The sequence below is a fragment of the Poecilia reticulata genome, chromosome 17 (genome assembly GCF_904066995.2).
Source record: "Poecilia reticulata chromosome 17, P_reticulata-male-v2, whole genome shotgun sequence".
NCBI classification, from domain to species: Eukaryota; Metazoa; Chordata; class Actinopteri; order Cyprinodontiformes; family Poeciliidae; genus Poecilia; species Poecilia reticulata.
The window spans coordinates 12,691,291-12,714,829 of NC_088846.1; the positions used below are offsets into that span (position 1 = coordinate 12,691,291).

The 23,539-nt window shown below is 43.2% G+C and overlaps 2 protein-coding genes across 2 annotated transcripts in view; one reads left to right on the forward strand and one right to left on the reverse strand.

Moving 5' to 3' along the window:
- LOC103479452 (protein unc-13 homolog A) overlaps positions 1-12,259 on the forward strand; it is a 43,125-nt gene extending 30,866 nt beyond the window's left edge. Inside the window, exons 30-42 of the mRNA XM_008433872.3 lie at positions 299-442; positions 531-608; positions 1,118-1,195; positions 1,842-1,930; positions 2,045-2,188; positions 2,867-2,990; positions 3,530-3,586; positions 3,682-3,762; positions 5,687-5,834; positions 6,227-6,283; positions 7,119-7,205; positions 7,295-7,451; positions 7,790-12,259. Coding sequence (XP_008432094.1) covers positions 299-442; positions 531-608; positions 1,118-1,195; positions 1,842-1,930; positions 2,045-2,188; positions 2,867-2,990; positions 3,530-3,586; positions 3,682-3,762; positions 5,687-5,834; positions 6,227-6,283; positions 7,119-7,205; positions 7,295-7,451; positions 7,790-8,078 — 1,533 coding nt within the window. The 3' untranslated portion in view covers positions 8,079-12,259. The remainder of the gene's footprint in view (positions 1-298; positions 443-530; positions 609-1,117; positions 1,196-1,841; positions 1,931-2,044; positions 2,189-2,866; positions 2,991-3,529; positions 3,587-3,681; positions 3,763-5,686; positions 5,835-6,226; positions 6,284-7,118; positions 7,206-7,294; positions 7,452-7,789) is intronic.
- A 609-nt stretch (positions 12,260-12,868) lies between these two features.
- LOC103479451 (RNA-binding protein MEX3B) lies at positions 12,869-22,719 on the reverse strand. The gene is made up of 4 exons (XM_008433870.3): positions 22,170-22,719; positions 21,062-21,634; positions 18,767-19,008; positions 12,869-18,687 (listed from the first exon to the last, which is right to left on the reverse strand). Exons 2-4 carry the CDS (start codon positions 21,567-21,569, stop codon positions 17,473-17,475), a joined length of 1,965 nt encoding a protein of 654 aa, XP_008432092.1. The 5' UTR covers positions 21,570-21,634; positions 22,170-22,719; the 3' UTR covers positions 12,869-17,472.
- Between the last annotated feature and the right edge of the window lie 820 nt (positions 22,720-23,539).

A 23,539-nucleotide genomic window follows, 5' to 3' on the forward strand; every position in this document is an offset into this window, starting at 1 on the left:
TGCTAATGAGGGCACTTTTCCCGATCATAGCCCTTTGATTACCCACCCATCCCCTCCGTTTCCAAACGCTTTCAGAGAAACCGACCCACAAGTGTTTTGATTCCAGTCACAGCCAGCTGAGCAGGACGTAGTTTCATCATTGTTCCTGCCCTGGATGGAGGCCCTCGTGGGAAATAAAACCTCTCACTTATAGTGTTGGAAAAACTCAGATGTTACTGCTGATAACGTCCGCATCGCAAAGCAACTCCTTTAACGTTTCCCTCCGGTCCACCACCAACCTGCGCCTCTTGATCTCCAGTTCCAGGTCACGTCGGAGCACGCTTTGTTCTCCTGTTCAGTGGTGGACGTGTTCTCCCAGCTCAATCAGAGCTTTGAAATCATTCGCAAGTTGGAATGTCCCGACCCTCAGATTGTCGGCAACTACATGAAGAGATTTGCCAAGGTGACTTTCTTTTCTATATCTGCTCTTTCTGAACGTCTCTGTCTCAGTTTTTAATGTACCATGACTTCGTGTGGTTTTCTTCTCCTAGACTATCGGCAACGTCCTGCTTTCTTATGCGGACATCATAGCGAAGGACTTTCCAAATCATGTCAAGAAAGAGAAAGTGGTAAGTAATATCAAAACTTGGAAAAGACATAAATATATAGACGTCTAATGGAAGTTTGTGTAATCATAGCTGTATTTTTAAGATGTTTGTGGTCACGTTAATTTATTTAGGTACATTAAACCACTCTTCATTTCAAGAGCTGAGACTTAGCAGAGTGAATTAGGGCTGCTGTGTAATTAGCTCCAAGTGGTATACACTTGGAGGGGAAAGTACACTACACTCCCACAGAGACCAGAACCCCCCAAGAGAAGCAGTAATTACAGAAACCGCAGCTTCTTCTGCCCCAAGACTCTATGCGGTTTTGCAAAAGAAGCATTTAGGCGACCGTTAAAGGGACCTCAGCATGATTGATTTCAGCACATAGGTAGGAGCAGAGGTGGAAATGGAAAAGAGAAACTATTGAAGAGAAGTAAGAGATGTGTGTGCACGTGTGTGTGTGTGCGTGTGTGTGCATCTGTGTGTGTGTTTAGCTCTATGTGTGATGATTTTCTTTTTCCCCCTTCTTTCAGCCATGTATCATAATCAATAACATCCAGCAGCTTCGGGTTCAGCTGGAGAAGATGTTTGAAGCCATGGGAGGGAAAGATGTAAGTTTTCCATCTACAGTTTCTTGCAAAAGTTTTCAATCCTGTTGAAATTTCCCACATTTTAACCACATTACAACCAAAAAAATATTTTTTTTATTTCTTTTAATTTATAGGGATTTCATGTGATAGACCAACACATTACTGAGGAATTAATAGATAGTAATACATGGTTTTAAATTTCTTCACAAATAAATATCTGCTCCTTTACTGGGATACCCATAAATAAAATCCACTTTAAACAATTGCCCTCAGAAGTCACATAATCATTAAATATTCTACCCGTGTGTCAAGTAATCTCAGCATAAATACAGAGATCTGTACCCACTCAGAAACTCAAAGTTCAGCAAAGACCCACAAACGAGCTGTTATTTGATCCAGGTATGTTAAAACAGAGAAGGTCTTCGGGGCTCACTTTGGACACCCCTGAACTATTTGAAGTCCCATCCATTCCTTTACTTCCACATCATAATCAGCCACTACTACGTGTTGGTCGATTATACCAAAACCCTAATAAATACACTGAAGTTTCTGGTTGTAACGTGACAAATTCAAAAATGTTTCAGAGATATGAATACTTCTGCTAGGCACTCTGTATGCGTTTTCCTGTAAATGACATCCATATTGAACGTCTGTGTCTTTGCTGAAGCTCAACCTGGAGGCGAGTGACTTCCTGAAGGAGCTCCAGAACAAACTCAACAGCGTTATGGACGACCTCAGCCGTATCTTCGCTGTCAGGTGGGTATTTCTGCTTCTTTCTACATAAAACCAGCCACAAACGTTTTTTATGCCACTTCAAAGTCTGTGCTCATGTTTTGGGGGGGGTTTTTTGTATCTGGGGTGTCGTGATAGCTTCCAGCCCCAGATTGAAGATAACGTGAGGCAGATGGGGGACATCTTAGCCCAGGTGAAAGGTCAGACAGTACCTGCAAATGGAAGTGTGGTTCAGGAGGCTGACAACGTCCTGCAACCAATCATGGATTTCCTGGACAGCAAGTGAGCAAGACTGGATTTTACTGTTTTAAACAAATAGGAGGTTCCAACTACTTAGGCAAAAGCTTTATGTTCAGTCTAATATTTTTCATCTTAAATAAGATAATAAAAACACTGCCTTTATTGATATACAAGATGATATATCTCAGAAGATGCCACATCTATGGCTTTCCAAAATAATTTAAAATGTTAACTTATCGGTCTGTGATCAATAACAGCAGGGTAAAGGGCTCACTGCCGTGTTTCAGGACATTTTTTATTTGTTGACTTTATAACATTAAGTTACAACTTGCCATTCTGAAAGGAAAATGAATCTTTGCTGACTGTTTCCAGGATGGGTTTCTGAGTTCAGGCAGTGATTTTCACAACAGAGTGATGTGTATTTTTTTTACACAGTGCTGCCTCGGGGCACAAAGTTCAATCATTCATTGTTGATTGTCAGCCTTTTTTCTACTGTCTACAGAGATCTTCCAGCACTCATTTTGTGTAATCTCTTCCGTTATGTAAGATTTTATTTTTGTAGCACTAGGAAGGGTTTTCATATCAGTGCTTTCTCGTTTTATTAATACACCAAACACTCTTCCCAGCTTGTTTCCTCAGACGTGTGACAGGAATAGAAATACAGATCTCTGACGTGTTTTGCTCCAGTGAGTTGACAGATCGTGTGTTGTTGTGTTTTAGCTTGTCGCTGTTTGCAAAGATCTGTGAGAAGACAGTCCTGAAGAGAGTGCTTAAGGAACTGTGGAAACTCGTGATGAACACGATGGAAAAAACTATTGTGCTTCCAACACTTACAGACCAGACGGTATGTAAGAAACACACACACACCTATAATATGTCTTTTTATCTTCACCAGGATTTTGCATTAACTTCCTTTAATTTTTTATTTATTTCAGCCTAACCCTAACCCTAAACCTGACCTAAACTCAATTCTCACTTCAGTCTTAAACCTAACCACTAAGCAAAACAAACATCTCTGTGGGAATAGTGAGTCCTTACAACATAGTATTCATTAGAAAAATGGGCCATAAAATGTATGAAATACAATGCCACACACACAAACAAACACATCATTTCTTCTGTCTTGATGCTCTGTACATCTTAAATTCAATGGCTCTATCAGTAGATATACATTAGTGAATTCAGCTATGATTGTACGGTAACCTATCTATCCTGCCATTTTCTCATTTTGCTTCTATTCTCTTTTCTCTTAGGTCATTATAAGTATGTGTGAATAGCTTTTAAACACATGAAGGAACACTGCCTTTAACATGAACCCTCTACCTGTCACCGTTGGCAAACACTCTTATCTTTTCTCTTACTGTTGTCTTCCTCTCTTTTCAGGGAACCCAGATGATCTTCAATGCTGCTAAGGAGTTGGGTCAGCTCTCCAAACTCAAGGTAACTCATGCAGATGGCAGGAAAACCAGTGAAATACCAGTGAAGTTTTTTATATTAATATATATATTAACTCTTTTGCAATTTTTGTCTTGCAGGAGCACATGGGCCGGGAGGAGGCCAAAGCTCTGACTCCCAAACAGTGTGCAGTCATAGAGCTGGCACTAGATACGATTAAGGTATTGACACCTGTTTGGTGCTTCTTGTTCGCCACCATTAAATGACAGTTAAGGGCAATTTTAAATCTCTAATGTTGAAATGCTACGACCTCCAAGTCATGATTTTAACCTATTCTAGTTTCACTTTTCGGACTCTACTAAGACTGCTTTTAACACATTTCTGTCAAGCTTTTCTGCTATCGCAGGTCATATATTATTTATATCAGCATTCGAGGCGATGTCACACCGTGTGTGTGTGTGAGTAGTTACCGTAAAATTGAATTTCACAAGTTAAACTAGGACAAAATGATGGTAGCATTTAATTTTAAACTGTTTTTAGAATTTTGTATTGGCCATTAGCGCTGTTAGCGTTGTTAGCGTAGAGAATATAGAGCTTCACTCCAAATGAAATATTTTCTAAAAGCTGACAACATTTCCAACTCTAGTATGTTCCATGTCGGAGCATCTGAAGGTTAAAAATTCACATCAACTTTGCTGCAGTTTGGTCAGTCCTCATGTTATCTGCTGAGGTTGGATTGGAATCAGTTTCCTTTTGAACCAGTTCTTAATGAACTGATCATTTTATCATCAACAGCTGCTATTGTTCTGAAAAAGTTGGGTGCAAAATGACGAAGACGTAAATAAGAAAAAATAACCACCACTTTTACAAATAACGCATGTCAGTGTTGCCATTTCCATCAAGGGTACCTCCAGGAAAAAATAGAGTATGTATAAATATGAATAAATAAATAGATTTAAAAAGAGAGACATAAACAAATACTAATAAGCTGCAGGGATTTTGAATTAAAATAACTCGATAAAAATAATTCAACTTGTTGGGTGGAATTACATTTTCAGAGCTAATAACTTAAAAAACTGATTTATGCAACAGTGACTTTAGTGTGAGTCTTAAAACCCTTATAACAGTTTATTACAAAAGCCTTTTTTGTGACAGTACATCATGACTGTCTTTTCACTTTAAGCAAACCAAATAGAAGTGACTCCTGGGACATGAGACTCTCATTCTGAGTTTTTGAGGCGTATCGCCTGCATGTCTGTCTCCGTTCTCACGAACTGCAGCATCAGCTCTCGCTGCATGTCAGATCTCTGTCTCCTTTGATGGATCTTTTTCTCCACAAAACACAAGAGTCCCACAGAATGTCATTTTCTCTGTGACACTTGCTGAGCATTGATTTTTAGAGCCGAGTATTTTTCGCCCTCCCCCCCTCCTGCACTGCAAATCCCCTCAACACAGACCCCTCTCTGTGTGTCGAAGCTTTCTCATTTGCAAAGGAGGCTCCGGGCTTTCCTCTCCTGCTTGTTTGTGTCTTTTCACAGACATTGTCTGTCTTCAACTCAGCAACACACACCCAGCTCCTCAGCAGCGGAGAGGCACGGCTGATTTGCATATTAATGCATTCAATATTACTGACTGCAGAAAAAGAATTACATCTAACAGCTTTAGACGCCAAACTGATGTCAAGAAGCAGCTGCTGCAAAAGGCCTCCTTCTGCGTCTTATCACCTTGCCACGAACTGAGCATGGGAGACTGTCATGTCACTAACATGACAGTCTCCCAGCGGGAAAGCCCGTCTATGCCTCCACAAAAAAATGTAGCTTTTTGCAAAAGGGTGCAATAACATACACAATTCAATAATGTAAAGTGTATTAGGTTGCTATTTATTTAGTTTCTGTTAGTTTTTATTCCAAAGTCTGGATATAGCAAAAATGTTAGATCAGTTGTAAACAAAACAAGTTATTTACATGGTTTGCTATCTATATCTATATCTAGTACAGAGAAACCTTAATGAACTTTCCTCAGTTCATAACCCTCCTGCACACTACAACACACGTTCCTTCACTTTGCAGCTCATGTTGCCTTGGATGTCATTTTGTGCTGTCCAGTAACGTGTGCGTGTGTGTGTGTGTCATATCTGTTAACCAGCAATATTTCCATGCGGGTGGCGTTGGCCTGAAGAAAACGTTCCTAGAGAAGAGTCCCGATTTGCAGTCTCTGCGCTACGCCTTGTCCCTGTACACGCAGGCCACTGACAAGCTCATCAGGAAGTTTGTCCTCTCCCAGCATGCTCAGGGTACGACTTCAGAGAGCGACAACTCACACACAGACGCACACGCAGACGTTTTGGCAGAGAGAATAGCTCGTCATCAGTTTCTTCTAAAGACACTTTGAACTGCTGTCAAAGAGCTCTGTTGCTTTAAGGAGTGAAAACGGATTGCCTTCAGTGACATGGAAAATAATTTATGCAAAACCCTGCTTGCTACATTTGTTTTTTACAGATTTTCACCCAACTGATAAATAGTTCAAAAATATCCTTTAAGGATTCCTAACATGTTTGGATTATGAATCCATGAGCCAACTTCACTCTTGTGATCTGCTTTGTAAACAATCGTGTGTGTGTGTTTGCTGATCCTTTTACTACTGTTACTCTTTGAAATCTTATCTTTCCTTCCTTTCTCCCTTCAGTCCATGGAGGGAAGGGAATCCGATATACTACAAATGAAGACACCCCACCAGAGAAAGGTAGTGTTTAATCCAAACTTATTTTCACACTCTAACTGTGATCTAACGGTCAAGCCGGTCAATCCCGCCGAAGCATTTTAGCAGCTAAATACATTCATTTGGAATATAAATAGATATATGTTTACACTTCCTTGCAAAAGTGTTCACACCACCTGTTTGTATCTTAATCTCAGCATAAATCCCGTTGTTCTGTGAAGACCTCTGAGGTTTTTCTAGAGAACAAACAGCATCATGAAGATCAAGGCACACACAGAGGAAAGTTGTGTGAAAGTTTAAAGCAGGATTAAGTCATGAAACACCAACACAAGCGTTGGGCATCTGACAGGCAATATGTGGTCGTCCGTTTAAACTGACACCTCCAAGAATAAGAGTTGTAATATTTAAAGGAATGTGTCAGGACTTGCAAATTGTTCTTCTCAGATACTCTCCGGCTAATCTGATTGAGGCTGAGCTTTTTTGACAAGAACAATGGACAAAAACAAAAACTTCAGACTGTAGATGTCCAAATCTGGTTGAGACATACCACAAAAGACGTCCAGCTGTCGTTGCAGTGAAAGGTGGTTATGAAAACGAGGGCTGAATGCAACAACATGCCACACTTTCTAGATTTTTATCTGTTAAAATCTGGAAAGCTGTCATTTCCTTCTACTTCACAATCATATCTCACTTGACTACGTTGGTCTATTGTGAAAATCTCAGCAAAACTCAGTAAAGTTTTAGGTTGTTACATGACAGAAAGCAAGACATTGTGTTTAAGACTGTATTTGTGGAGCAACCCCCCTCACACTTCTGTTTAAAATAGATATGTTGTTCATTGCCGACGGTTCCATTGCAGCCTCTGGAGTGGACGCAGTTGGTGAGGTGGTCATGGGCGTGGACATTTTACCGCAGCCGAACGGAGAGCACAAGATCAGTATCAAAGGTCAGAGGCTGGTGCTGCGTCCTGAGTCATGCGAGTCACGTTCTCTTTTGGTGCTTTTCCTACTTTGCTCACTTCATCTTTCCCTCCAGTGGTGGCTGCCAATGACCTGAAATGGAAAGCACAGGGTTTCAGGCCTTTTGTGGAAGTCTACATTATTGGGCCTCACCTCAGTGACAAGAAGAGGAAATTTGCCACCAAGTCCAAGAACAACAGCTGGTCGCCAAAGTTCAACGAGAGCTACCAGTAGTGAGTGTCCACTGGCTTTCATCATCTTGCTTTGGCCGGACACTGAAAAAAAACACAAAATCTAACTAAGTATTATTGGTAAATGTTCTAGTGGAAATATGTTAGGACACTTGAAATGAGACAAAACTAACTTGGAGATTATTTAACTTATAGCTAGTACTTTTTCATCAATATTAAGGAATCATTGACTTGAATTAAGCTCCTATTTCTTGCTATAAAGTTACTGGTAGGTTAGTTTGAAACTACGTCAAAAATACTTGGTAATATTTTGTGTTTTTGCAGTGCAGATGAAAGACGATGCGTGGCTGAAAATGTTGAGCGTGTTCGCTGTGTTTCAGCTCGCTCGGCACCGAAGTGGGTCCGGAGAGCTACGAGCTGCAGGTGTGTGTGAAGGACTACTGCTTCGCCAGGGAAGACCGCACTGTGGGAATGGCCGTGCTGCAGGTGAAGGACATGGCAAACAAGGGCAGCGTCACCTGCTGGCTGCCGCTGGGACGACGGGTCCACATGGACGAGACGGGCCTGACGGTGCTGCGCATCCTCTCTCAGCGCAACAACGACGACGTGGCCAAAGAATTCGTAAAGCTCAAGTCCGACCAGCGTTCAGCAGAAGAGGGCCGCAGCTGAGGTGGAGGAGAGCTACAACAAAAAAAATAATAACAAAAAAAACGTGTGCACAAAAACACCAGAAGCATACCGGACAAGGCATCGCGTTACGCACACGTAACACCCCGCGCCTACATAGAAAACCACGTGCAATATACAAGCACACATGTGAAACTGCTCTATTGTACATATATCTGCATACATTATGCAACATCTACATTGTAAGGTTATCAATGCAAACACGGGGGAGTGAGTTTATATTGGAAAAAAAAAACAGATTTTATTTAATTTTGAATATTTCTGCATCTGCACTAAGCTCTACGCTTGCCGTTACTTAATCTCCCCAACACTCTTTCTGTTTCATCACACCTTTTATATGCTGTACAATTAGTTGTGATGAAAAGCACCGCAGAACCGACAACTAAACTATGTGAATAGTTTGACCTACTTTGCACTTTTCCTTCTCTGCATCTTCAGGAGAGCCGTCCTCGTCATTAACTCCGTCTCTCTGCCCGTCTATTTGCTCGTGTGTCTGATCGCATCGTTCGCCATCCATCCCCCTCCTTCCGCGCCATCCGTGCCGTTCGCTCTCCGCAGTCTTCCTAAAGTACGATGTGGTATGTGAGACGTTTCTGCCGAATAAATTCCCCCACCCCCACCCAAAAAAAAAAGAGAACACAAATCAGTGTCGAGGGGCGACGTGTTTCTTAGTCTTTACCATAATGTATTAAGGTCCTGCATGTTGACCCCAGAAACACTGTGACTCACCTCTCTACAACCGCAGCCCGCCTCCCCCCGATCCTCCGATGGGCTATCTGTTTTGAGCATGGTGCATATAACCCTGAAACAGCAAGGTTTTGACTAATGCTCATTGTTGCAGAGAGGACAGGGAAACGGTTCCGAGCCGGAGCTGTGATGCGTCGAGTGAAGCAGAGGTTGTGGCCAGAAAGCGCTTCACGTTAAACGGAGCAATACCCCAGCCCCCTTCGCCCCCGAGTGCACATTATCCCCCTCCTAAAAAAAAAACAAAAAAACGAAAAAGGGCTATAAGATCTGTGGACTGGATTGTCATTTTTACTAAAACATACTATCAGTGCTTCTTTTGGCCAACTGAACACAAGATTCATTTAAGCTGCAGAACCTTGCATAAGTATTTATACACGTTGAACTTTTTAGTACTTTTTTTTATTGATCTACAATATTTAATGTATTTTATTACAATTTGATGCCACAGATCAACACACGTTAGCGAATAACTGTAAAACTGGAAAGAGATGGAAATGAGTTTTCTTTTCCTCCCACCTTACAATTCTTGCAAACTTTTTTTTTGTTGGTCCATCCTCCCGATGAATACCAAGGAGTTTGTGAATGCAAAGTGACAAAATGCAAACATTTTCAAGAGGTTTAAATAGTTTTGCAAGGCGCAGTAGCTGCAGCAGGAAGCTGCTTCATAACTCCATCCAATAAGGCAATACTAGTTTATGTATCCATAAAAGCACGAGAGCAAACCCTCTGTTCACACTGCTGTGTCTTCTCTTCATGTGAACGAGTACATGCTTGTGTGTGAAAGCGTTAGCGTGTCTGTCCGGGCGGATTGTCACTCCTACTATATGGGCTCTCTGATATGATAGTGAGCAATATCTACACGCCCAAACTGTATGCGCTGTCAATATTAGAAAACTACAAGAGCACCAAGGGCACTATCCACATCAAAGGAATGGGAAACTTATGATCACATCTTTTTTGTAAATCACTGGGATATTTCCTGTACGGACTCATAAACTCCCATTCCTGATGGAAGTGAATAATGTTTTTTTTTTTACATAATTGCCTAAGGAAAGTGTCTTGATTTTGCATTTTTCTTTAGGAACGGTAAATCTCCAAGAACCAGAGCTCTTTAAAAAAAAAGAAAAAAAAAAAGAATGAAGCCATTAAAGTCACCGCCAAGCATTTATAAAGTTCAAGTATTATTTTAAGTCATAATGTTTGATAAACCGTTACCTTTTCTTGCAAAAAAAACAAAACAAAAAAAAGCAGACACTCATAGCCATAATCAAACTCGCCTTGCAGTCTCTTTGTATCTCTAAATGTCAGTGACAGTGACTAAAGCCACCCACACATTGGCCTGTTACGTGTTGTCTTTACTTTGAGGCTAAACTCTACCAAAAATAAATCCTGTGAATGTCACTTGTCCTCAGCAGAAGCGTTTTCTCTCTGCTCATGTGAAATCGAAAACCGTGACTTGCTTGGAGACACCAACTCATGCCTTTGATTTAAGCCAACCGATTCCACTTGACTCATAAGGATACAAACACCCCACTGGGTTTCTCTGTGAGTCTTTGGCAACGCTTAAAGGAGAACTTCACTGATTTTTACACATCAAAAACCTTTCCTGATTACCATATGAGAAAATGTGCTACATTGTTGTGTGAAGCAACATAGACATCCTAGTCTTTGGGATTTTTAAAGCGAGGTGCTGATAGTTTGCTGTGCAAATCCAGATTATTTGGCCGCAGAGGCTAAAGCTAATGGCTAATCCAAGAGAGACTAAAACCGAAGCCTGCTTCTACTTTCTTGAAATAACGTCATACTGCCTTTAGCGAACAATATTTATCGAACCTTAAAGCCTTTTTTATTTCTTGATTAGTTGTTTGCAACACAAGAAGTGGAGGTAAGAGAAGATTCACCAGGAATCATCTTCCCATGTGAAACGTACCGAGAACTAAATACTTGATGTAAAGCATTTCTAGTCAAAGTACCTGTTTGATATTCCCATTTTTCCTAGGTTCCCATGATGCATTGCAAGGATTTTCTGACTGGTTCTCAGACCATTGTTCTAACATGGAAGCAAATGGTTTCTCACAGAGCAAATATGGACTACAAAAAAAGTAGGAAAATCAGCTTGTTCGCTTTAAAATTGTATAGTTTCATTCTAATTACCAGTTCCTCTTTTAAAGACCGGGGAGAATGACATGAAGCAGTGGATTGTGCAAACAATCAAACAGTTGGCATGTTTAGTTAAAGAATCAAGAAGTTTAGCAAAAATGTAAGCTGGTGAAAAAATAAAAAATCCTCCTCACTGCCTACAAATGGCTTCTGGTGGCTAACTGGACTTTGCAAACACAACCTCACAGCCAACAGGACAAAGGAGGATTAAAGTAAAGCATTAAAACAAATCTGGCATCTTCCAATGTTTAAGTGAATGCTATTTCATAGATGTTTTACATTGTTTTATGCCTTCATATGTGTTTCACTCAGGAAGATCCATGGTGGTGCACTGCCTCCTACCTCCGTTTCCTGTTTGTTTCCCTTTGTAAATAACTTCTCCATCCAAATGTGGTGACAGTTTAAATGTTTGAGAAATAGGATACATAAGTATCTGCCACATTTTGAGACTATAGTTGTTTTAGAAAGGTAGAAGTTGCTTTAGAAAAGCTATTCTTATTGGAATAGCCGTTAGCTTTCCTCTCCATTTATGGTACACAATAAAACTATCACTTATTTACTGCAGTGACCTCTTACGTTTTAACACAACCTCACCTAAAAAATTCTGAACCTTTACCGTGGAGTTGATTTTTTTTTTTTTTTTTTACCTCATCTTCCAGAATTTCTAACATTAGCCAGACTTAATTGTTGACTAAATCATTGCTTTGTTGGTCATGGGAGAGAGAGAAAAAAGAACCACAAATGATATCTCTGCTCTGCTACATCAGCTTGAATAATTTTTATAAAAAAGTTTTTCCTGTCTACACAGCAGAAAACAAAACTAAAGTGCAGTGATAAATCGGTGGAATGCTCCATCAGGAGTCCCAGCAGGTTGCACTGTTATGTGTTGTGTGTGATCCCAGGGCTCAAGACAAAACCTTCCTTTTTCAGTCTGGATCTGAAAAAGCAGCAGCAGCAGCGACGGGCCTTCTCGGCTGACATGCAGACGACTCCTGCACACAGACCTGCACACCGATCTCAGCTCAAGCACAAAAATGGGCACGTAAGATGACATGCATGCATGCATGCACGCCAACACAACTCTGTGGAGACCAATGATGCCCACCCTGTGAATAAAGTCAACTAAAATTGCATGATGGGAAACTTAATTGTGCCAGCACGTGTCTCTTTGATGTTATTTGACCTTTTTTTATTATATTTGCTTACTGACTTGGTCTTACTTTCCCGAGCTGTGTAATAAGCCATCTGTGTGTTTTGTTTTTCAAAGAAAAAAAATGAAATGTTTTCAATTTGAATGTAATGTGAACACAGAACTCGCATGAGAGAATTATTTTCTACTGAGGATGTTTGTAATTTGTTTATCGTTATTGTCGTTTAAATGAGGACGAAGAGGAGCTGGAATGCAGCCTGATTGTGATCTGCTTCCTATTAAAAGGATGTTTTTGTGTCACAAACTAAATGTCTCCCTGTACCTTTACTTTAAAGCTTTTATTTTCTTTAAATGATGTTACATCTCTAAAGTGACTGATGAGGAAATGATGCTTGACAGGTAAAATCTGTCAGAGAAAGCAACTCCATATTCATATTAAAATACGTCTTTTAAAATTATTTAATACAAGTTCGCCCTTATAAAATTGAAATACAAAGTTAAATTACCTTTTTACACGAGTCATATTTCTTAAGCTTCAGCCATATCTTAATGCTAATTAAGTGCTTCTGCAGACTACACACCCTCCATTACACAGGCTTTGGTTTGGCTGCAGCTGTGCGTCTGCTGCCACCGTGTGGTTAAAGCTGCAGCTCGACGCAGACGCGCCTCCACCCAACCGGCCTCCGTAGAAATAAAGACAAGAGACGCGAGCTGGTATTTTTACAGTAAAAAAATGAAACCAAAAAACAAGACTTTATTAAAGAAGCATAAAAAATAAAACTCTTGATACATTTCTCATAACCGTTAAGTCAGCTCAAATTATACGATTATACAATTTCTCCGGCTCACGGTTAAAAGGTCCATAAACTTTCAAATAAAATATATTTCAATTTTAAAATTTCTTCAATAATTTTTCTCATTTTGTTATAAATTGCCTATATGTAGTACACAGGAAATAAAGGAAAACAAAAAAGAAAAGTGGAAAATAAAAAATAAAAATTTTGAAGTAATAAAAAGGGTCACATTATTGTCTGGGATATTTAGGTAAGCAAATAAAATTGTAAAAAATAAAACATGTAAAAACTTTTTTTGTTTTTCATCTTAAAAATTATTAGCTAATGCCGGGTGGCTTTGAAGACATGCAGATGGTTAACTTACAAATAATGATACATGTTCTTTAGAAACTACACTTATCTTCAATTAAGTCCTTTTTGCTTTTGAAAAACAAGATCCTGTTGATTGTATCCAGGGTATTTACACACACAGGTTAGGCCTGAAACCTAGTTCGCCGACGGTTTAAACGTTTTGGTTCTGCATACAAATAGAATTAAAGCAAAAATAGGAGAGAGCATGGGGCTCGAGGGGAGTCTGTTACCCCCTTCCCTGGCACGGCTCTCTTAGCATCCCCCCTCTAATCACAAAAAAAAAAAGGTCAGAGGTCACTGACTAGCATGCCTCAGGAAACCCTGTTTTCAAACCTTAAAGGAAGGAATTGGGGGATGGGGATACAATTAGCTAAAAAAAAAAAAAAAAAAAAACACACATTAAAAAGTCAATCTGAAAATAAAAAATTGTACCTTTTTAACATTTAAAATTACTGTACATCAACCCTAACATTTGCTCGTTGGCCAAAAAAAAAAAAAAAACCTCAAAAGATTTAACATGAAAACCCATCTGGCAGAATACAACAATTTATTCTTCAACACGTCAGCCTGGACAGTTTCAAAGAAAGGGCCTCAACAGACTTGCACCAGTCATCACAGATGTGCTCATTCAGACAGCCCGGCATCTGGTCCCAGTTTGAAGACGCGAAACAACAGCAACGGATCCGACAGGAAGGGCGGGAAAAGGGGGGGGGGGGGCTTGTTGTCGGTCGGAACGCAACGAGAACGAGCGCGGCGGAACCGTCGGGTCTACGGTGCACCCAGGGGGGCATCGGGTGGTGGTGGTGGTTGTTGTTCTGAGAAGTAAATGGCGGCCCCCTCGCTATAACGAGCGGGTTTGTTCGTCTCTGAGACTCAGTAGGGAGTTGCACCAAAAGCACCATGGATGAGTCTTTTTAGAGACTTAGCAAGTTCCAGCTCCCGGGTTGCATTTTCTCCTAGTTAAAAAAGAAAACACACACACATATATATGTGAATGCGAACCTTTCGAAAAGCAGCAAAGAACTGCAATCACACTGAAACTAACTGGAGCACCAAAAGCATAACTTGTATAAATCACTGTTTGTCGTCTCTTAAAAAAAACATAAAAACATAAACCCTGCAACCCGTCCTGGTCAGTGGGGAACGTCACACTACACACCGACAGGACCCGAATGAGATGAGCGCGCCGGGACGACTGGAGAACCGATTAAACACAAAAACAGCAAAAAACATTCTGCAGCTGCTGGGATTGGAACACAAGAAGTGTCTGGAAGCCCTGGATGACCTACGTAGCTACTAGCTGCCATAAAGGATAAGTTGATTCTTCCTATACGGTGTGAGCCTGAACATGTGTGATTATGTGTGTGTGTGCAGTCAGAGGAAGCCCTTGAGAATGTTTATTTTAGTTGTCATGGCTTGTCTCATTCTATGAGAGAGAGAAAGAAAAAAAAAAACCAAACAAACAAAAGAAAGGGGGCCACCGAAACAGACTCCGCCGCCTGAAATGCAGCGTTTTTAACACTATAAGAGGCAGTTACTGCAAACTCGTTGAACTTTTCTTTTTTTTTTTTTCCTCCAAGGGGGGGAAAAAAAAAACAACACAAACACAAAACAGGACGTGCCTGCCTTATTGGAGTAATGCTATGAAACACAGGACGAATCTCAAACTACTAACTATATAGTGCACTACATTTTGTGGAGAGTACAGCGCTGTATAGATAGATTTAACACATCCGGGTACTTCGGGCCCCTTTGGGGGAGTAATGGAAAGTCGATGGGAGTCGAAGAACTTCTGGGGTCCAGGGTACAATAAAAGCATAAAATAAACAAATATCTTTTAGTTTTAGGTGCTTGGATACCATTTCAGACGAGGTCAAACATTATACTAGAGTGCTTCTTGTTGCCAATTGGTAACGCTACATTTATCACTTCAGCCAGCCTCCGTTGAGGCGAACCAGTACGTTTTAGGACTGAGCATTTAAAATATATTTTTTTTAGTTGTCATTTGTTCTAAATTATATTTTTAATTCATGAGATACTTGATCTGTAAAATACAATAGTTAAACATGAAATATTCCTTTTAATCATTAAGTAACAATCATTCTAAATCACATGGAACATTAATTACCTGGAAAATGCAAGACGTTATGTCTACAAAGCCTCAGTTTCTAAAATACGAGCCATGAAAGCAGACAATTTTTTTTTTTTTAAGTAGAGATAAGAAAATAAGATACAACTTATCTTGGGTTTTCTATGGCTGTCATGCATGTGTAGTCAGCAGAGAGTTGGCTCCCCCTGGTTGCCGCTGAGAGATGGGAGACCAGTCACATCCTTTGTGGGGGGGTTGGGACTCCCCTCGAAATTAGAGGATTTCCTGCGTTTTGATTGGCTATGTGGCGGCAGGAAGATGAGCTCACCCAAGGCGCCGTTAATGCAAGAACTGCTGGTAGATATGAAGCTTCAATACTCCTTTTATAGACTTCAGTCGAGGCCAGCTACAGTCACGATATTTAGGCTCGTTAAGCTAAAAGGTTTTCTGTACAACGTACGTCTCCGTAGACGCAACACCTAATACCAACAATCAACATTTGCTTATTTTACACTTTTATCATATAAGCCCCCGAAGAGATCCATTTACTCCCATTCAAACTGTTCCATCTCCGCCACCGCCCCCAAAAGGGGGAGGAGCCATTTGCGGGAGAAGGAAGTGGAGTGACGTTGAATCCATCTATATAATTACAACAGTGTCATCTGAGAGAGACAGCTTTGCTGTCCGAGAGGGGTGGAAGACGGAAACGAAAACAGTAAGAGCTGTTTCTCTTTTTTGTTTTTCTTTTAACAAAGGGATTACAGTGCGCGAAAACTAAAATTCAAGCCCCTTGTTCGTCTTCTCTCCTAAACCGTGTTGGACTTAACATTCTCATGTGACATCAAAGCCCTGTCTCGTCGTAGAGTTCAAAATATGTTACCCACACACTACACAGACAAGAGTCATAAACTACTAAAAGAAAAACAAACAAACAAAAAAAAACACTAAAAAACGAGTAGATCTAAGTGTAACAGACACGATTTGGATCAGACGAATGAAACGGCGCCCTCTCCGGGTGACGATGCACTGGTGCGATAGGGCATCACACCAACACAAACACGAGATGTGAAGGGATTGTCAGGCAGTCTAAACATACAAACCGACCACAATCACAGGCCGTCAGCGTCGCTAAAAATGGTACATTTCTCACTTATTACAGAATAATAAACAGCCGCACTAATTATGCGGCAAGGACTCATCCAAATTTCACCCAACGTGTTACCAAACTGAATCGAGGAGCATGTTTCCAGTAATCATTTGGCTTATTTATCGGATGGCTAAGTATTGTGTGGCATTGAGAATTCATCCTGAAGAGGTTCCTCGAGAAGTGTAGTGTTTTCCAATAGGTGCCTGACAAACATGCCAACCTAAAAGTAAAGAATAAGGATGTTCCAAGAACCATTTCCACTTTGTGTCACAAAAGGAATAAAACATTTTTTATAGCATGAGCGAGCGAAAGAGCGCGGAGGACAATCGGGGAGGAGGGAGGGGGGTCGAGGGCGTTAAAATGAGGAGTAGAAAAGTGCAGGCCTCGTTGACAGCTTTATCGAAAAATATCTGTTAAGTACAAAAGTGTCAAAAGGAAAAAAGGCTGTGAGACAGAGAGAGAGAGAGCAAGAGCAAGAGAGAGAGAGAGAGAGAGAGAAAAGCAGGCAGAGATCTGAAGAAGCCAGAATGAAGACGCGTGGAGACGAACAGGCGGGCAGGCGGCCCGCGGAGGGGCCACTCCACGTCGAAATGAAGGCCTGAAGAGATATAAGACACTAGTTTCCTTCCATAAGTTCACCGCTGAGAGACTGTCTGAGCCCCGACTGTCTGCAGACAAGTTTCAATCCACTTCCCTCGGAAAATAAGTCATTATTATTATTATTATTATTGGTATTATTCATCTTGACAGTTATCAGCAATATATCAACATCCGTAAAGTATCATCATCTCTATTAATGCATTTAATATGGTCCATCATCTGTGTGAAGGTTATTAGTGTGATTCCTTCCATTTCCTCCACCACAGCTGGTGCCCGTCTGCCTCCCCACCCACACCCCGCTACCTAACCCCGCTCCACCCACTCAGCTGCCCGTGGCATTAGGAGAAGATGCGGATGCACTGTGTGGTCGGAGTGTGGCAGACGGGGCACTCGGGTTCGGCCGACTGGCAGATTTGCCCCGCGCACTCCATGCAGAACAGGTTGTGGCCGCAAGGCACGAGGGCCGCCGTCACCTCGCTCTCGAAACACACAAAGCAGTCCCTGTTGACGCCGGGGCCGACGCCGACGAGTGCCGCCACCCCGGAGCTGCCTTTGAGGCGGCTCAGCATCCCGGAGGTGATGCCCACGTTGCTGCCACCTCCCTCGGAGTCGGTGGGCGAGCCGCCGGGCAGGGACGAGGCCGAGCAGGAGGAGTAGCCGGTCGACGAGCCACCGGAGCTGGAGCTGGACGCACCAGAGAAGGAGCCGCCGCCCGTGCTGCCGGACTGCAGCCAGGAGAGAGTGCTGAGGGGATCGCTCTGGGCGCGGCGGGCCAGCGGGTGGTCCAGCGGGCCCACGCCCGTCTCCTGAGGCAGGGTTGGAGACAGCCGCGGGGTGATGGCGCCGCCGCTCAGGCCACTGCTGTTGCGGCGCAGGGGCTGCTGCGGTTGAGAAGACGCGGAGGTCTTGCTCCCGGCTCCGCCGTTGACAAAAGGCGCCCAGATATTGGAAGCACTGAACTCGAAGCCCAATTCGTCCGAGGAAGCGAGTCCCGGGGTGGAGTCGCCTCCGAAGGTGAAGCCGCCTCCGGCGCTGCTGGAGCCTGTGCTGAAAGGACTGGTGGGGCTGCCGCCCTCGGCGGGCTTCCTGTTGGAGCTGAAGCTGTCTGAGCTCATGCCGCCGTTGTGCGTGTGATAGGCGACCGAAGAGGACATCTTCCGGCTGGAGGAGTGGTGCATGGACATGGGAAGAGATGGCGGTGGGGAGGGAGGGGGAGGAGGAGGGGCAGGGTGGTGGCTTGTGGCTCTGGACCAGAGAGACGCCCCGAGACCCCCGCTGAGGGAGCCGAGGCCTTCTAGACTAACGTCGGTCCCGTTGGTGTGGAAGTCGTTGTCTCCCTGAAGGTCGACAAAGGTTCCAGTTCGGAGGGTAATGTGGGTCTCAATCTCCTCTCTCGCTCTGTCCACGTTCTCCGGCATTCCCGTCACCTCGAAGACGGGGTCTTTCTCTCGGCTGGGGGTCACGATGTAGGTGTGAGTCTGCTGCTGGATGCGCTTGATGGTTGCTCCTTTCGGCCCCACGACTAAACCAACCACTCTGTAGGGGACCCTCACCTGGATCGATAAAGAAAGACGTTATTCCAGCCTCGATTTCAGCCGTTTCTGTTCTCCAAACCCCGGACAGATTGTGTACCTGTATGGTGGTCTGTCCCGGTAGGTGAGGAGGGCCGGGCAGAGAGCCTCCTCCGCCTGGCCCTCCAGCTTTGCAGCGAGACGCCCGGATCATGGAGAAATGCTCGGCTGCAGATACAATTTCACGCTTGGCCATTTCCACATCCTCCCTGCGCCCCGTCACGATGAAGACCGGATCCTCTCCTCTGACTGGAGTCTTTATGTAGGTGTTTGTTTTGGCACGCAGGGCCTTGATCTTACAACCTGAAAAAGCAAGAGCCACACAAACTTGTTTTAGGCCCACATTTCTCTTTGACCTAATGTACCTTTAACATATAACAAAACAACCTGATGTAATAAATGACACAAAGTACATGCTGAAACAGGGCTTAGAGTCTCAATCACATAATCTAAAAGGATTATTATATACAATTATGTCAAATATCTATGCGCACATGAATAATAATTTTAAAAAAAAGCTCAATGAAACTAAAACAAGTTGCCATACTGCAATCAATGTGATCCAGGCATTTATGACTTCTTCACAATTCAACAGATGTCAACATTAGGTTACTTTCATTTCCACGAGCACGGACCTACATCGAGTTTATTGCAAATCCAGACACTACAGGCAGATTTTTTCTGTCAAATATCAAACTGGTGAGAAAACAGAGGCCTAGCAGTGTTGAAAGGGTGATTTGTCCGATTTCCTAAAAATAGGTTAAAGAGAGACGTACAATGAGACACATTAATTAGCATCTTCAGAAGGACAGTACAATATTAACTGGCAATTTAGCCCGAAGCCATCATCAATTACATCAGTAAAAGCAAATGCATCACAGCATAAACACACTGTATAAAACACAAGTATTAATAACATGTGTTTTTTTTCAGGGTCATGTCTACAATTGCTCAATAAAAGCAAACAGTTTAAAATGTACATTGCAATAATTTTAACAAAAAATAAATAAAAAAATTATATATATATATATTTCCTAATATAACAGTGGTGAACGTGTTGATAAGGATGTACACTGGTGTTACTAGAAAACAACACCTCTCTAAAATATGCCTGAAGTAAAAACAATACTGATAATCATTAAAAATAGTAAAATCAGTCGCAACAGTGATGCTAATAAGGCGGCGTTTAAGTTGACTTGCTCACACTGCATTAATGGCTTATATAAACACAAACACACAGGCCTGCTTTTCCCTCCCCGTTCACGTGGAAAATGCTCGACTTCCGATTGTTTGATCGGAAACTCAACTTCAATCAGGACTACCTGCCGTCTGCCTCGTTTCTATCCTGCGCTGTCTAAAACCGGCCATTACTGGCAATCAAATGGAGCAAGGGCGATCATGGCAGCAGGTATTCTAGCTGTAAGTGAGGCAGAGCGTTAAAGCGGGTAGCTGCAGCACTGTCTGTCATGTAACGTTGGCCTCGGCAGCTCCGCCGCTGCTCTGTGTCTTTAAATGCGAGGGCTTCGCTGTCGGCGACCAATGGGACGCACGGAGCGTGATGTCATTCTGGGAAGCAGAAAGCATGGCTTTTTCAAACAAAGAGAACAATGCCGTAACGCTAGCGCGGCTGCGACGAAAATACTGAGCCCGAAACACACGTCCAGCCTCACTTCAGGTTACATGTTGATTAAAAACCGTAAAGAAATGCTTGGTTTGTGGGGAGGGGGGAGAAAGGGGCTCGGCTCGCAGGCGCTCGGCAGCATCGGCAGACAGCGCTGGGTGCAGGGCGTTTACACCGCCCAGTCCCGTGTTTGTGCGCCTGCTTTGCCCCCGCTTGAGCTTCCAATCCGCGCAGAAATCGCGATAACAAGACGACATGGACACGTTTTCGCGTTCGAGGTGCGATGTCTGTGATGAAAGCGGCCGCTTTTTATGCGCCACGCACAAGCGGAGCGGGATTTCGCTACGTTTTCTTTGTTTGGTGCAGCCTTCTAGACACGTCCAGACTCCCGACAATCTGCCGCTTTGTCTGACCCTCTTTCACCCCTCCCCCTCCATCCTCCTCATCAGCCACCCTCACTCTCCCACTCTCTTGTCAGATTATTGTCAAAAAATATTGAGGAAAAATAGCGGCGGAAGACAGCCCAGATGTGCCATTGTTTTTGAGCCAGAGTCCGCATTATGCTCGCCATTAAAAACCAAAACAAAGCGATCGGAGCAGCATGCTCAAAGCTCTGAGGGGGTTTAAGTTCAGGGAGCCCCCCTCTCACCAGACAGCCACCCAAACAAAGAGCCAGCCAGACTCCGGCACAAACACAAACACGCAATAATTATAATTACCAATCGGCATTCTTACCTTGTCTCCCCACTATTTCAGCGACATGCTCGGAGCTGGGGACAGGCACACATTCCGTCATGTTCACGCTTCTTTTCCTGTTGCAGAGGACGGAGCTTTGTTCCCCGTGGAGCATGGAGTGGGACCCGGCCATGTGGTACCCGCCCGAGCCGTAGTACTCCGGAGAAGGAGAGCAGGACGTCGGCGAGTCCCGGGACCCGCTGGGATGCTCCAGCATCTGCAGATCCACGTAGCCCCCTCCGCCCACGCCGTTGCAGCTCTCAGAGCCCGGACCCTGGGTCCCGTCCAGAGTGTCCGCAAGCCCGTTGCCTCCACCGCCGCTGCCCCCACAGTCCACTTTATCCATGGCCATGAGTGACAGCTGGTCCAGGGCGAAGCGGAGAACTTCTTGGTGGTCCTCATCCCGGGAGTCCTGGTCCGTCTCCCGGGGCAGAGCCACGCCACTGTGCTGGCTGCTGATCACCACGTCGTGGTCCATTATCTCGGGGTGAAATAAAGGGCTAGGCATAGTCTCTCCGTGGATCTCACATCAGATCACGGATGCCAGTTTGTTAGGAGTGATCTCACCTTCAGCTGAAAAGCACACACACAAAAATAAAATGCATTTAAAAGGGGGGGTGGGGGTGGGAAGAAAATAAGGAGTTTCCAATAAATATGTAAAACACGCGTGGATGGGGAGTACCAATCAACAGCAGCGAGCTCTACCAGTGTTGATTTGAGCGGCTTGCTTTGTCTGTTGTGGCAGCTTGTCTGACAACTGAGCCCATCCAAGCAGGCTGCTTGTTGTCTTGTCCCAACACAAGTGAATTAAAGTATTTCTCAACATTAATGAAACTAGGAATTGTAGCCGTATCATCCGTCACTAACGCACGTGTCCGAATAGTTAAAATAAAAAGTAGAGAATGAACAGACGCTGTTTTTAGCATAAAGAGGAGAGCTAACAAGCTAGCTCCACAGTCGGCTCACAGTCACGTTGTCGACCCCTTTGTTTGGGAGCACCGCGGCTAGCTGCTTTAGCTCCGCTCTGCCAGTCGAACTTGTGTTCAATATAAAAAAGAGCCGTGTTGTTTTTTAAAATTAAACAAGCGCGGAAACATCACAAACTTACTTTATCTGACCGCTGATATCCTTTCTTCGCCTGTCGTTCAGTCTTGAGGGAAAGACGAGAAGCAGCAAGAAAGGAGGAGGAGATCAGTGCAGCGCAATGAGCTTAGCGCGACAGCTAACTAGCCAAGCTAAATGGGGGGCGTTGGAGAAGGGGGAAAAAACGTTAAAAAGCAAAAAGGGGGCACCGATGTTGTTTTGTCTTCCCGGACGGCCACAGCACGCTCCTAGGAGGGCCGCTGAGTCTTCATTCTCCGTCTCGTCAGTGAGAAGCGTGGCTGAAACCCGAGGCTGGGAGTTCCCTTTGAGTTATAAACCAGTGATTCTCTGCTCCGCTCGGTGCTGCCGCCTGACCCCGCTCGCTCCGCCGCCTTTGTCTCACAAGGCGTACGCCGCTCCGTCTGCCGCACACACGGCACTGACGTCAGCCGCGACACAACAATGGGTTCAGAGGCCACATGCAGCATCGATGCGCCGCTCGCTGCCGCTCCGGCTCCCGATATGCGACACTCTGATTTAATTTATTAGGGAATTTGTGTTTAACGCGTCCGGTTGCAGCGCGGGCAGGTCAGAAAATGAATAGATTGAAATAAAAGTATATGGTCATGGTTGGGTGTGTTCATCATGGCTACCAATGAGGTGTTTGGGGTGGTTCAATTACGCCTCCGAGTGATGCTCATGCTCAGTGGTATTGTTTGCTTCATAGCTTATTTTATAACAGGAAGCATAACTTGGCAATGTCTGATTACTGACCTTAAAACACACCGAAGAGACCATTTATGTGTATAATATATATAAAAAATAAAATAAAAATGCATGTCTCAAATACAAGCCCATGTGTGCGTTGAAACCACACGACTCATATAAATTAATTCTACGATTCAGATAGCTGGTCTTGTATCTCAATGCCTTTAACAATTAATCATAAATAGCAATTGAAATAATAAAACACTTGAGCTAAATTGTGATAAAGGATGGACCAGCAGCAGAGGGCGTTCCTCTACATTCTGATATGAATCTCACTAATACCGTTTCTACTTTTTCTTTTTTTTTTTTTTTGATGACCTCACTTAAGGTGAAACAAGAAGGAGAGTTGATTCTGGGTAAAAGATCTTAAATATACCGTCTCATACAGTAAAGATATTGTTGAAAACATCCCTTTCTGCTGCTTCTGTTCGATTGATACATCTCATTTCATAATTTGTTAAGTGCTTGCTGCAAAAACACATTAAATGCAACATTTCAACACATCAACAATTACCTTCTGCAGGATATATTGTTGTCCCCAGTTATAGTAGTTTATGGAGAAGGCACAGATTGAGGATTTTGGATTGCTGATCAACTATTGGTCAAAATACTCTAAATTTCCTACTA

Excerpts from the sequence above, each read along its gene's own strand:
- LOC103479451 (XM_008433870.3), bottom strand. The coding sequence starts at position 21,569 with ATGCCTAGCCCTTTATTTCACCCCGAGATAATGGACCACGACGTGGTG. Across the intron at positions 19,009-21,061 it reads TGAAATAGTGGGGAGACAAG|GTTGTAAGATCAAGGCCCTG; the intron begins GTAAGAATGCCG and ends TTGCTTTTTCAG. Across the intron at positions 18,688-18,766 it reads CGGGACAGACCACCATACAG|GTGAGGGTCCCCTACAGAGT; the intron begins GTACACAATCTG and ends TTATCGATCCAG.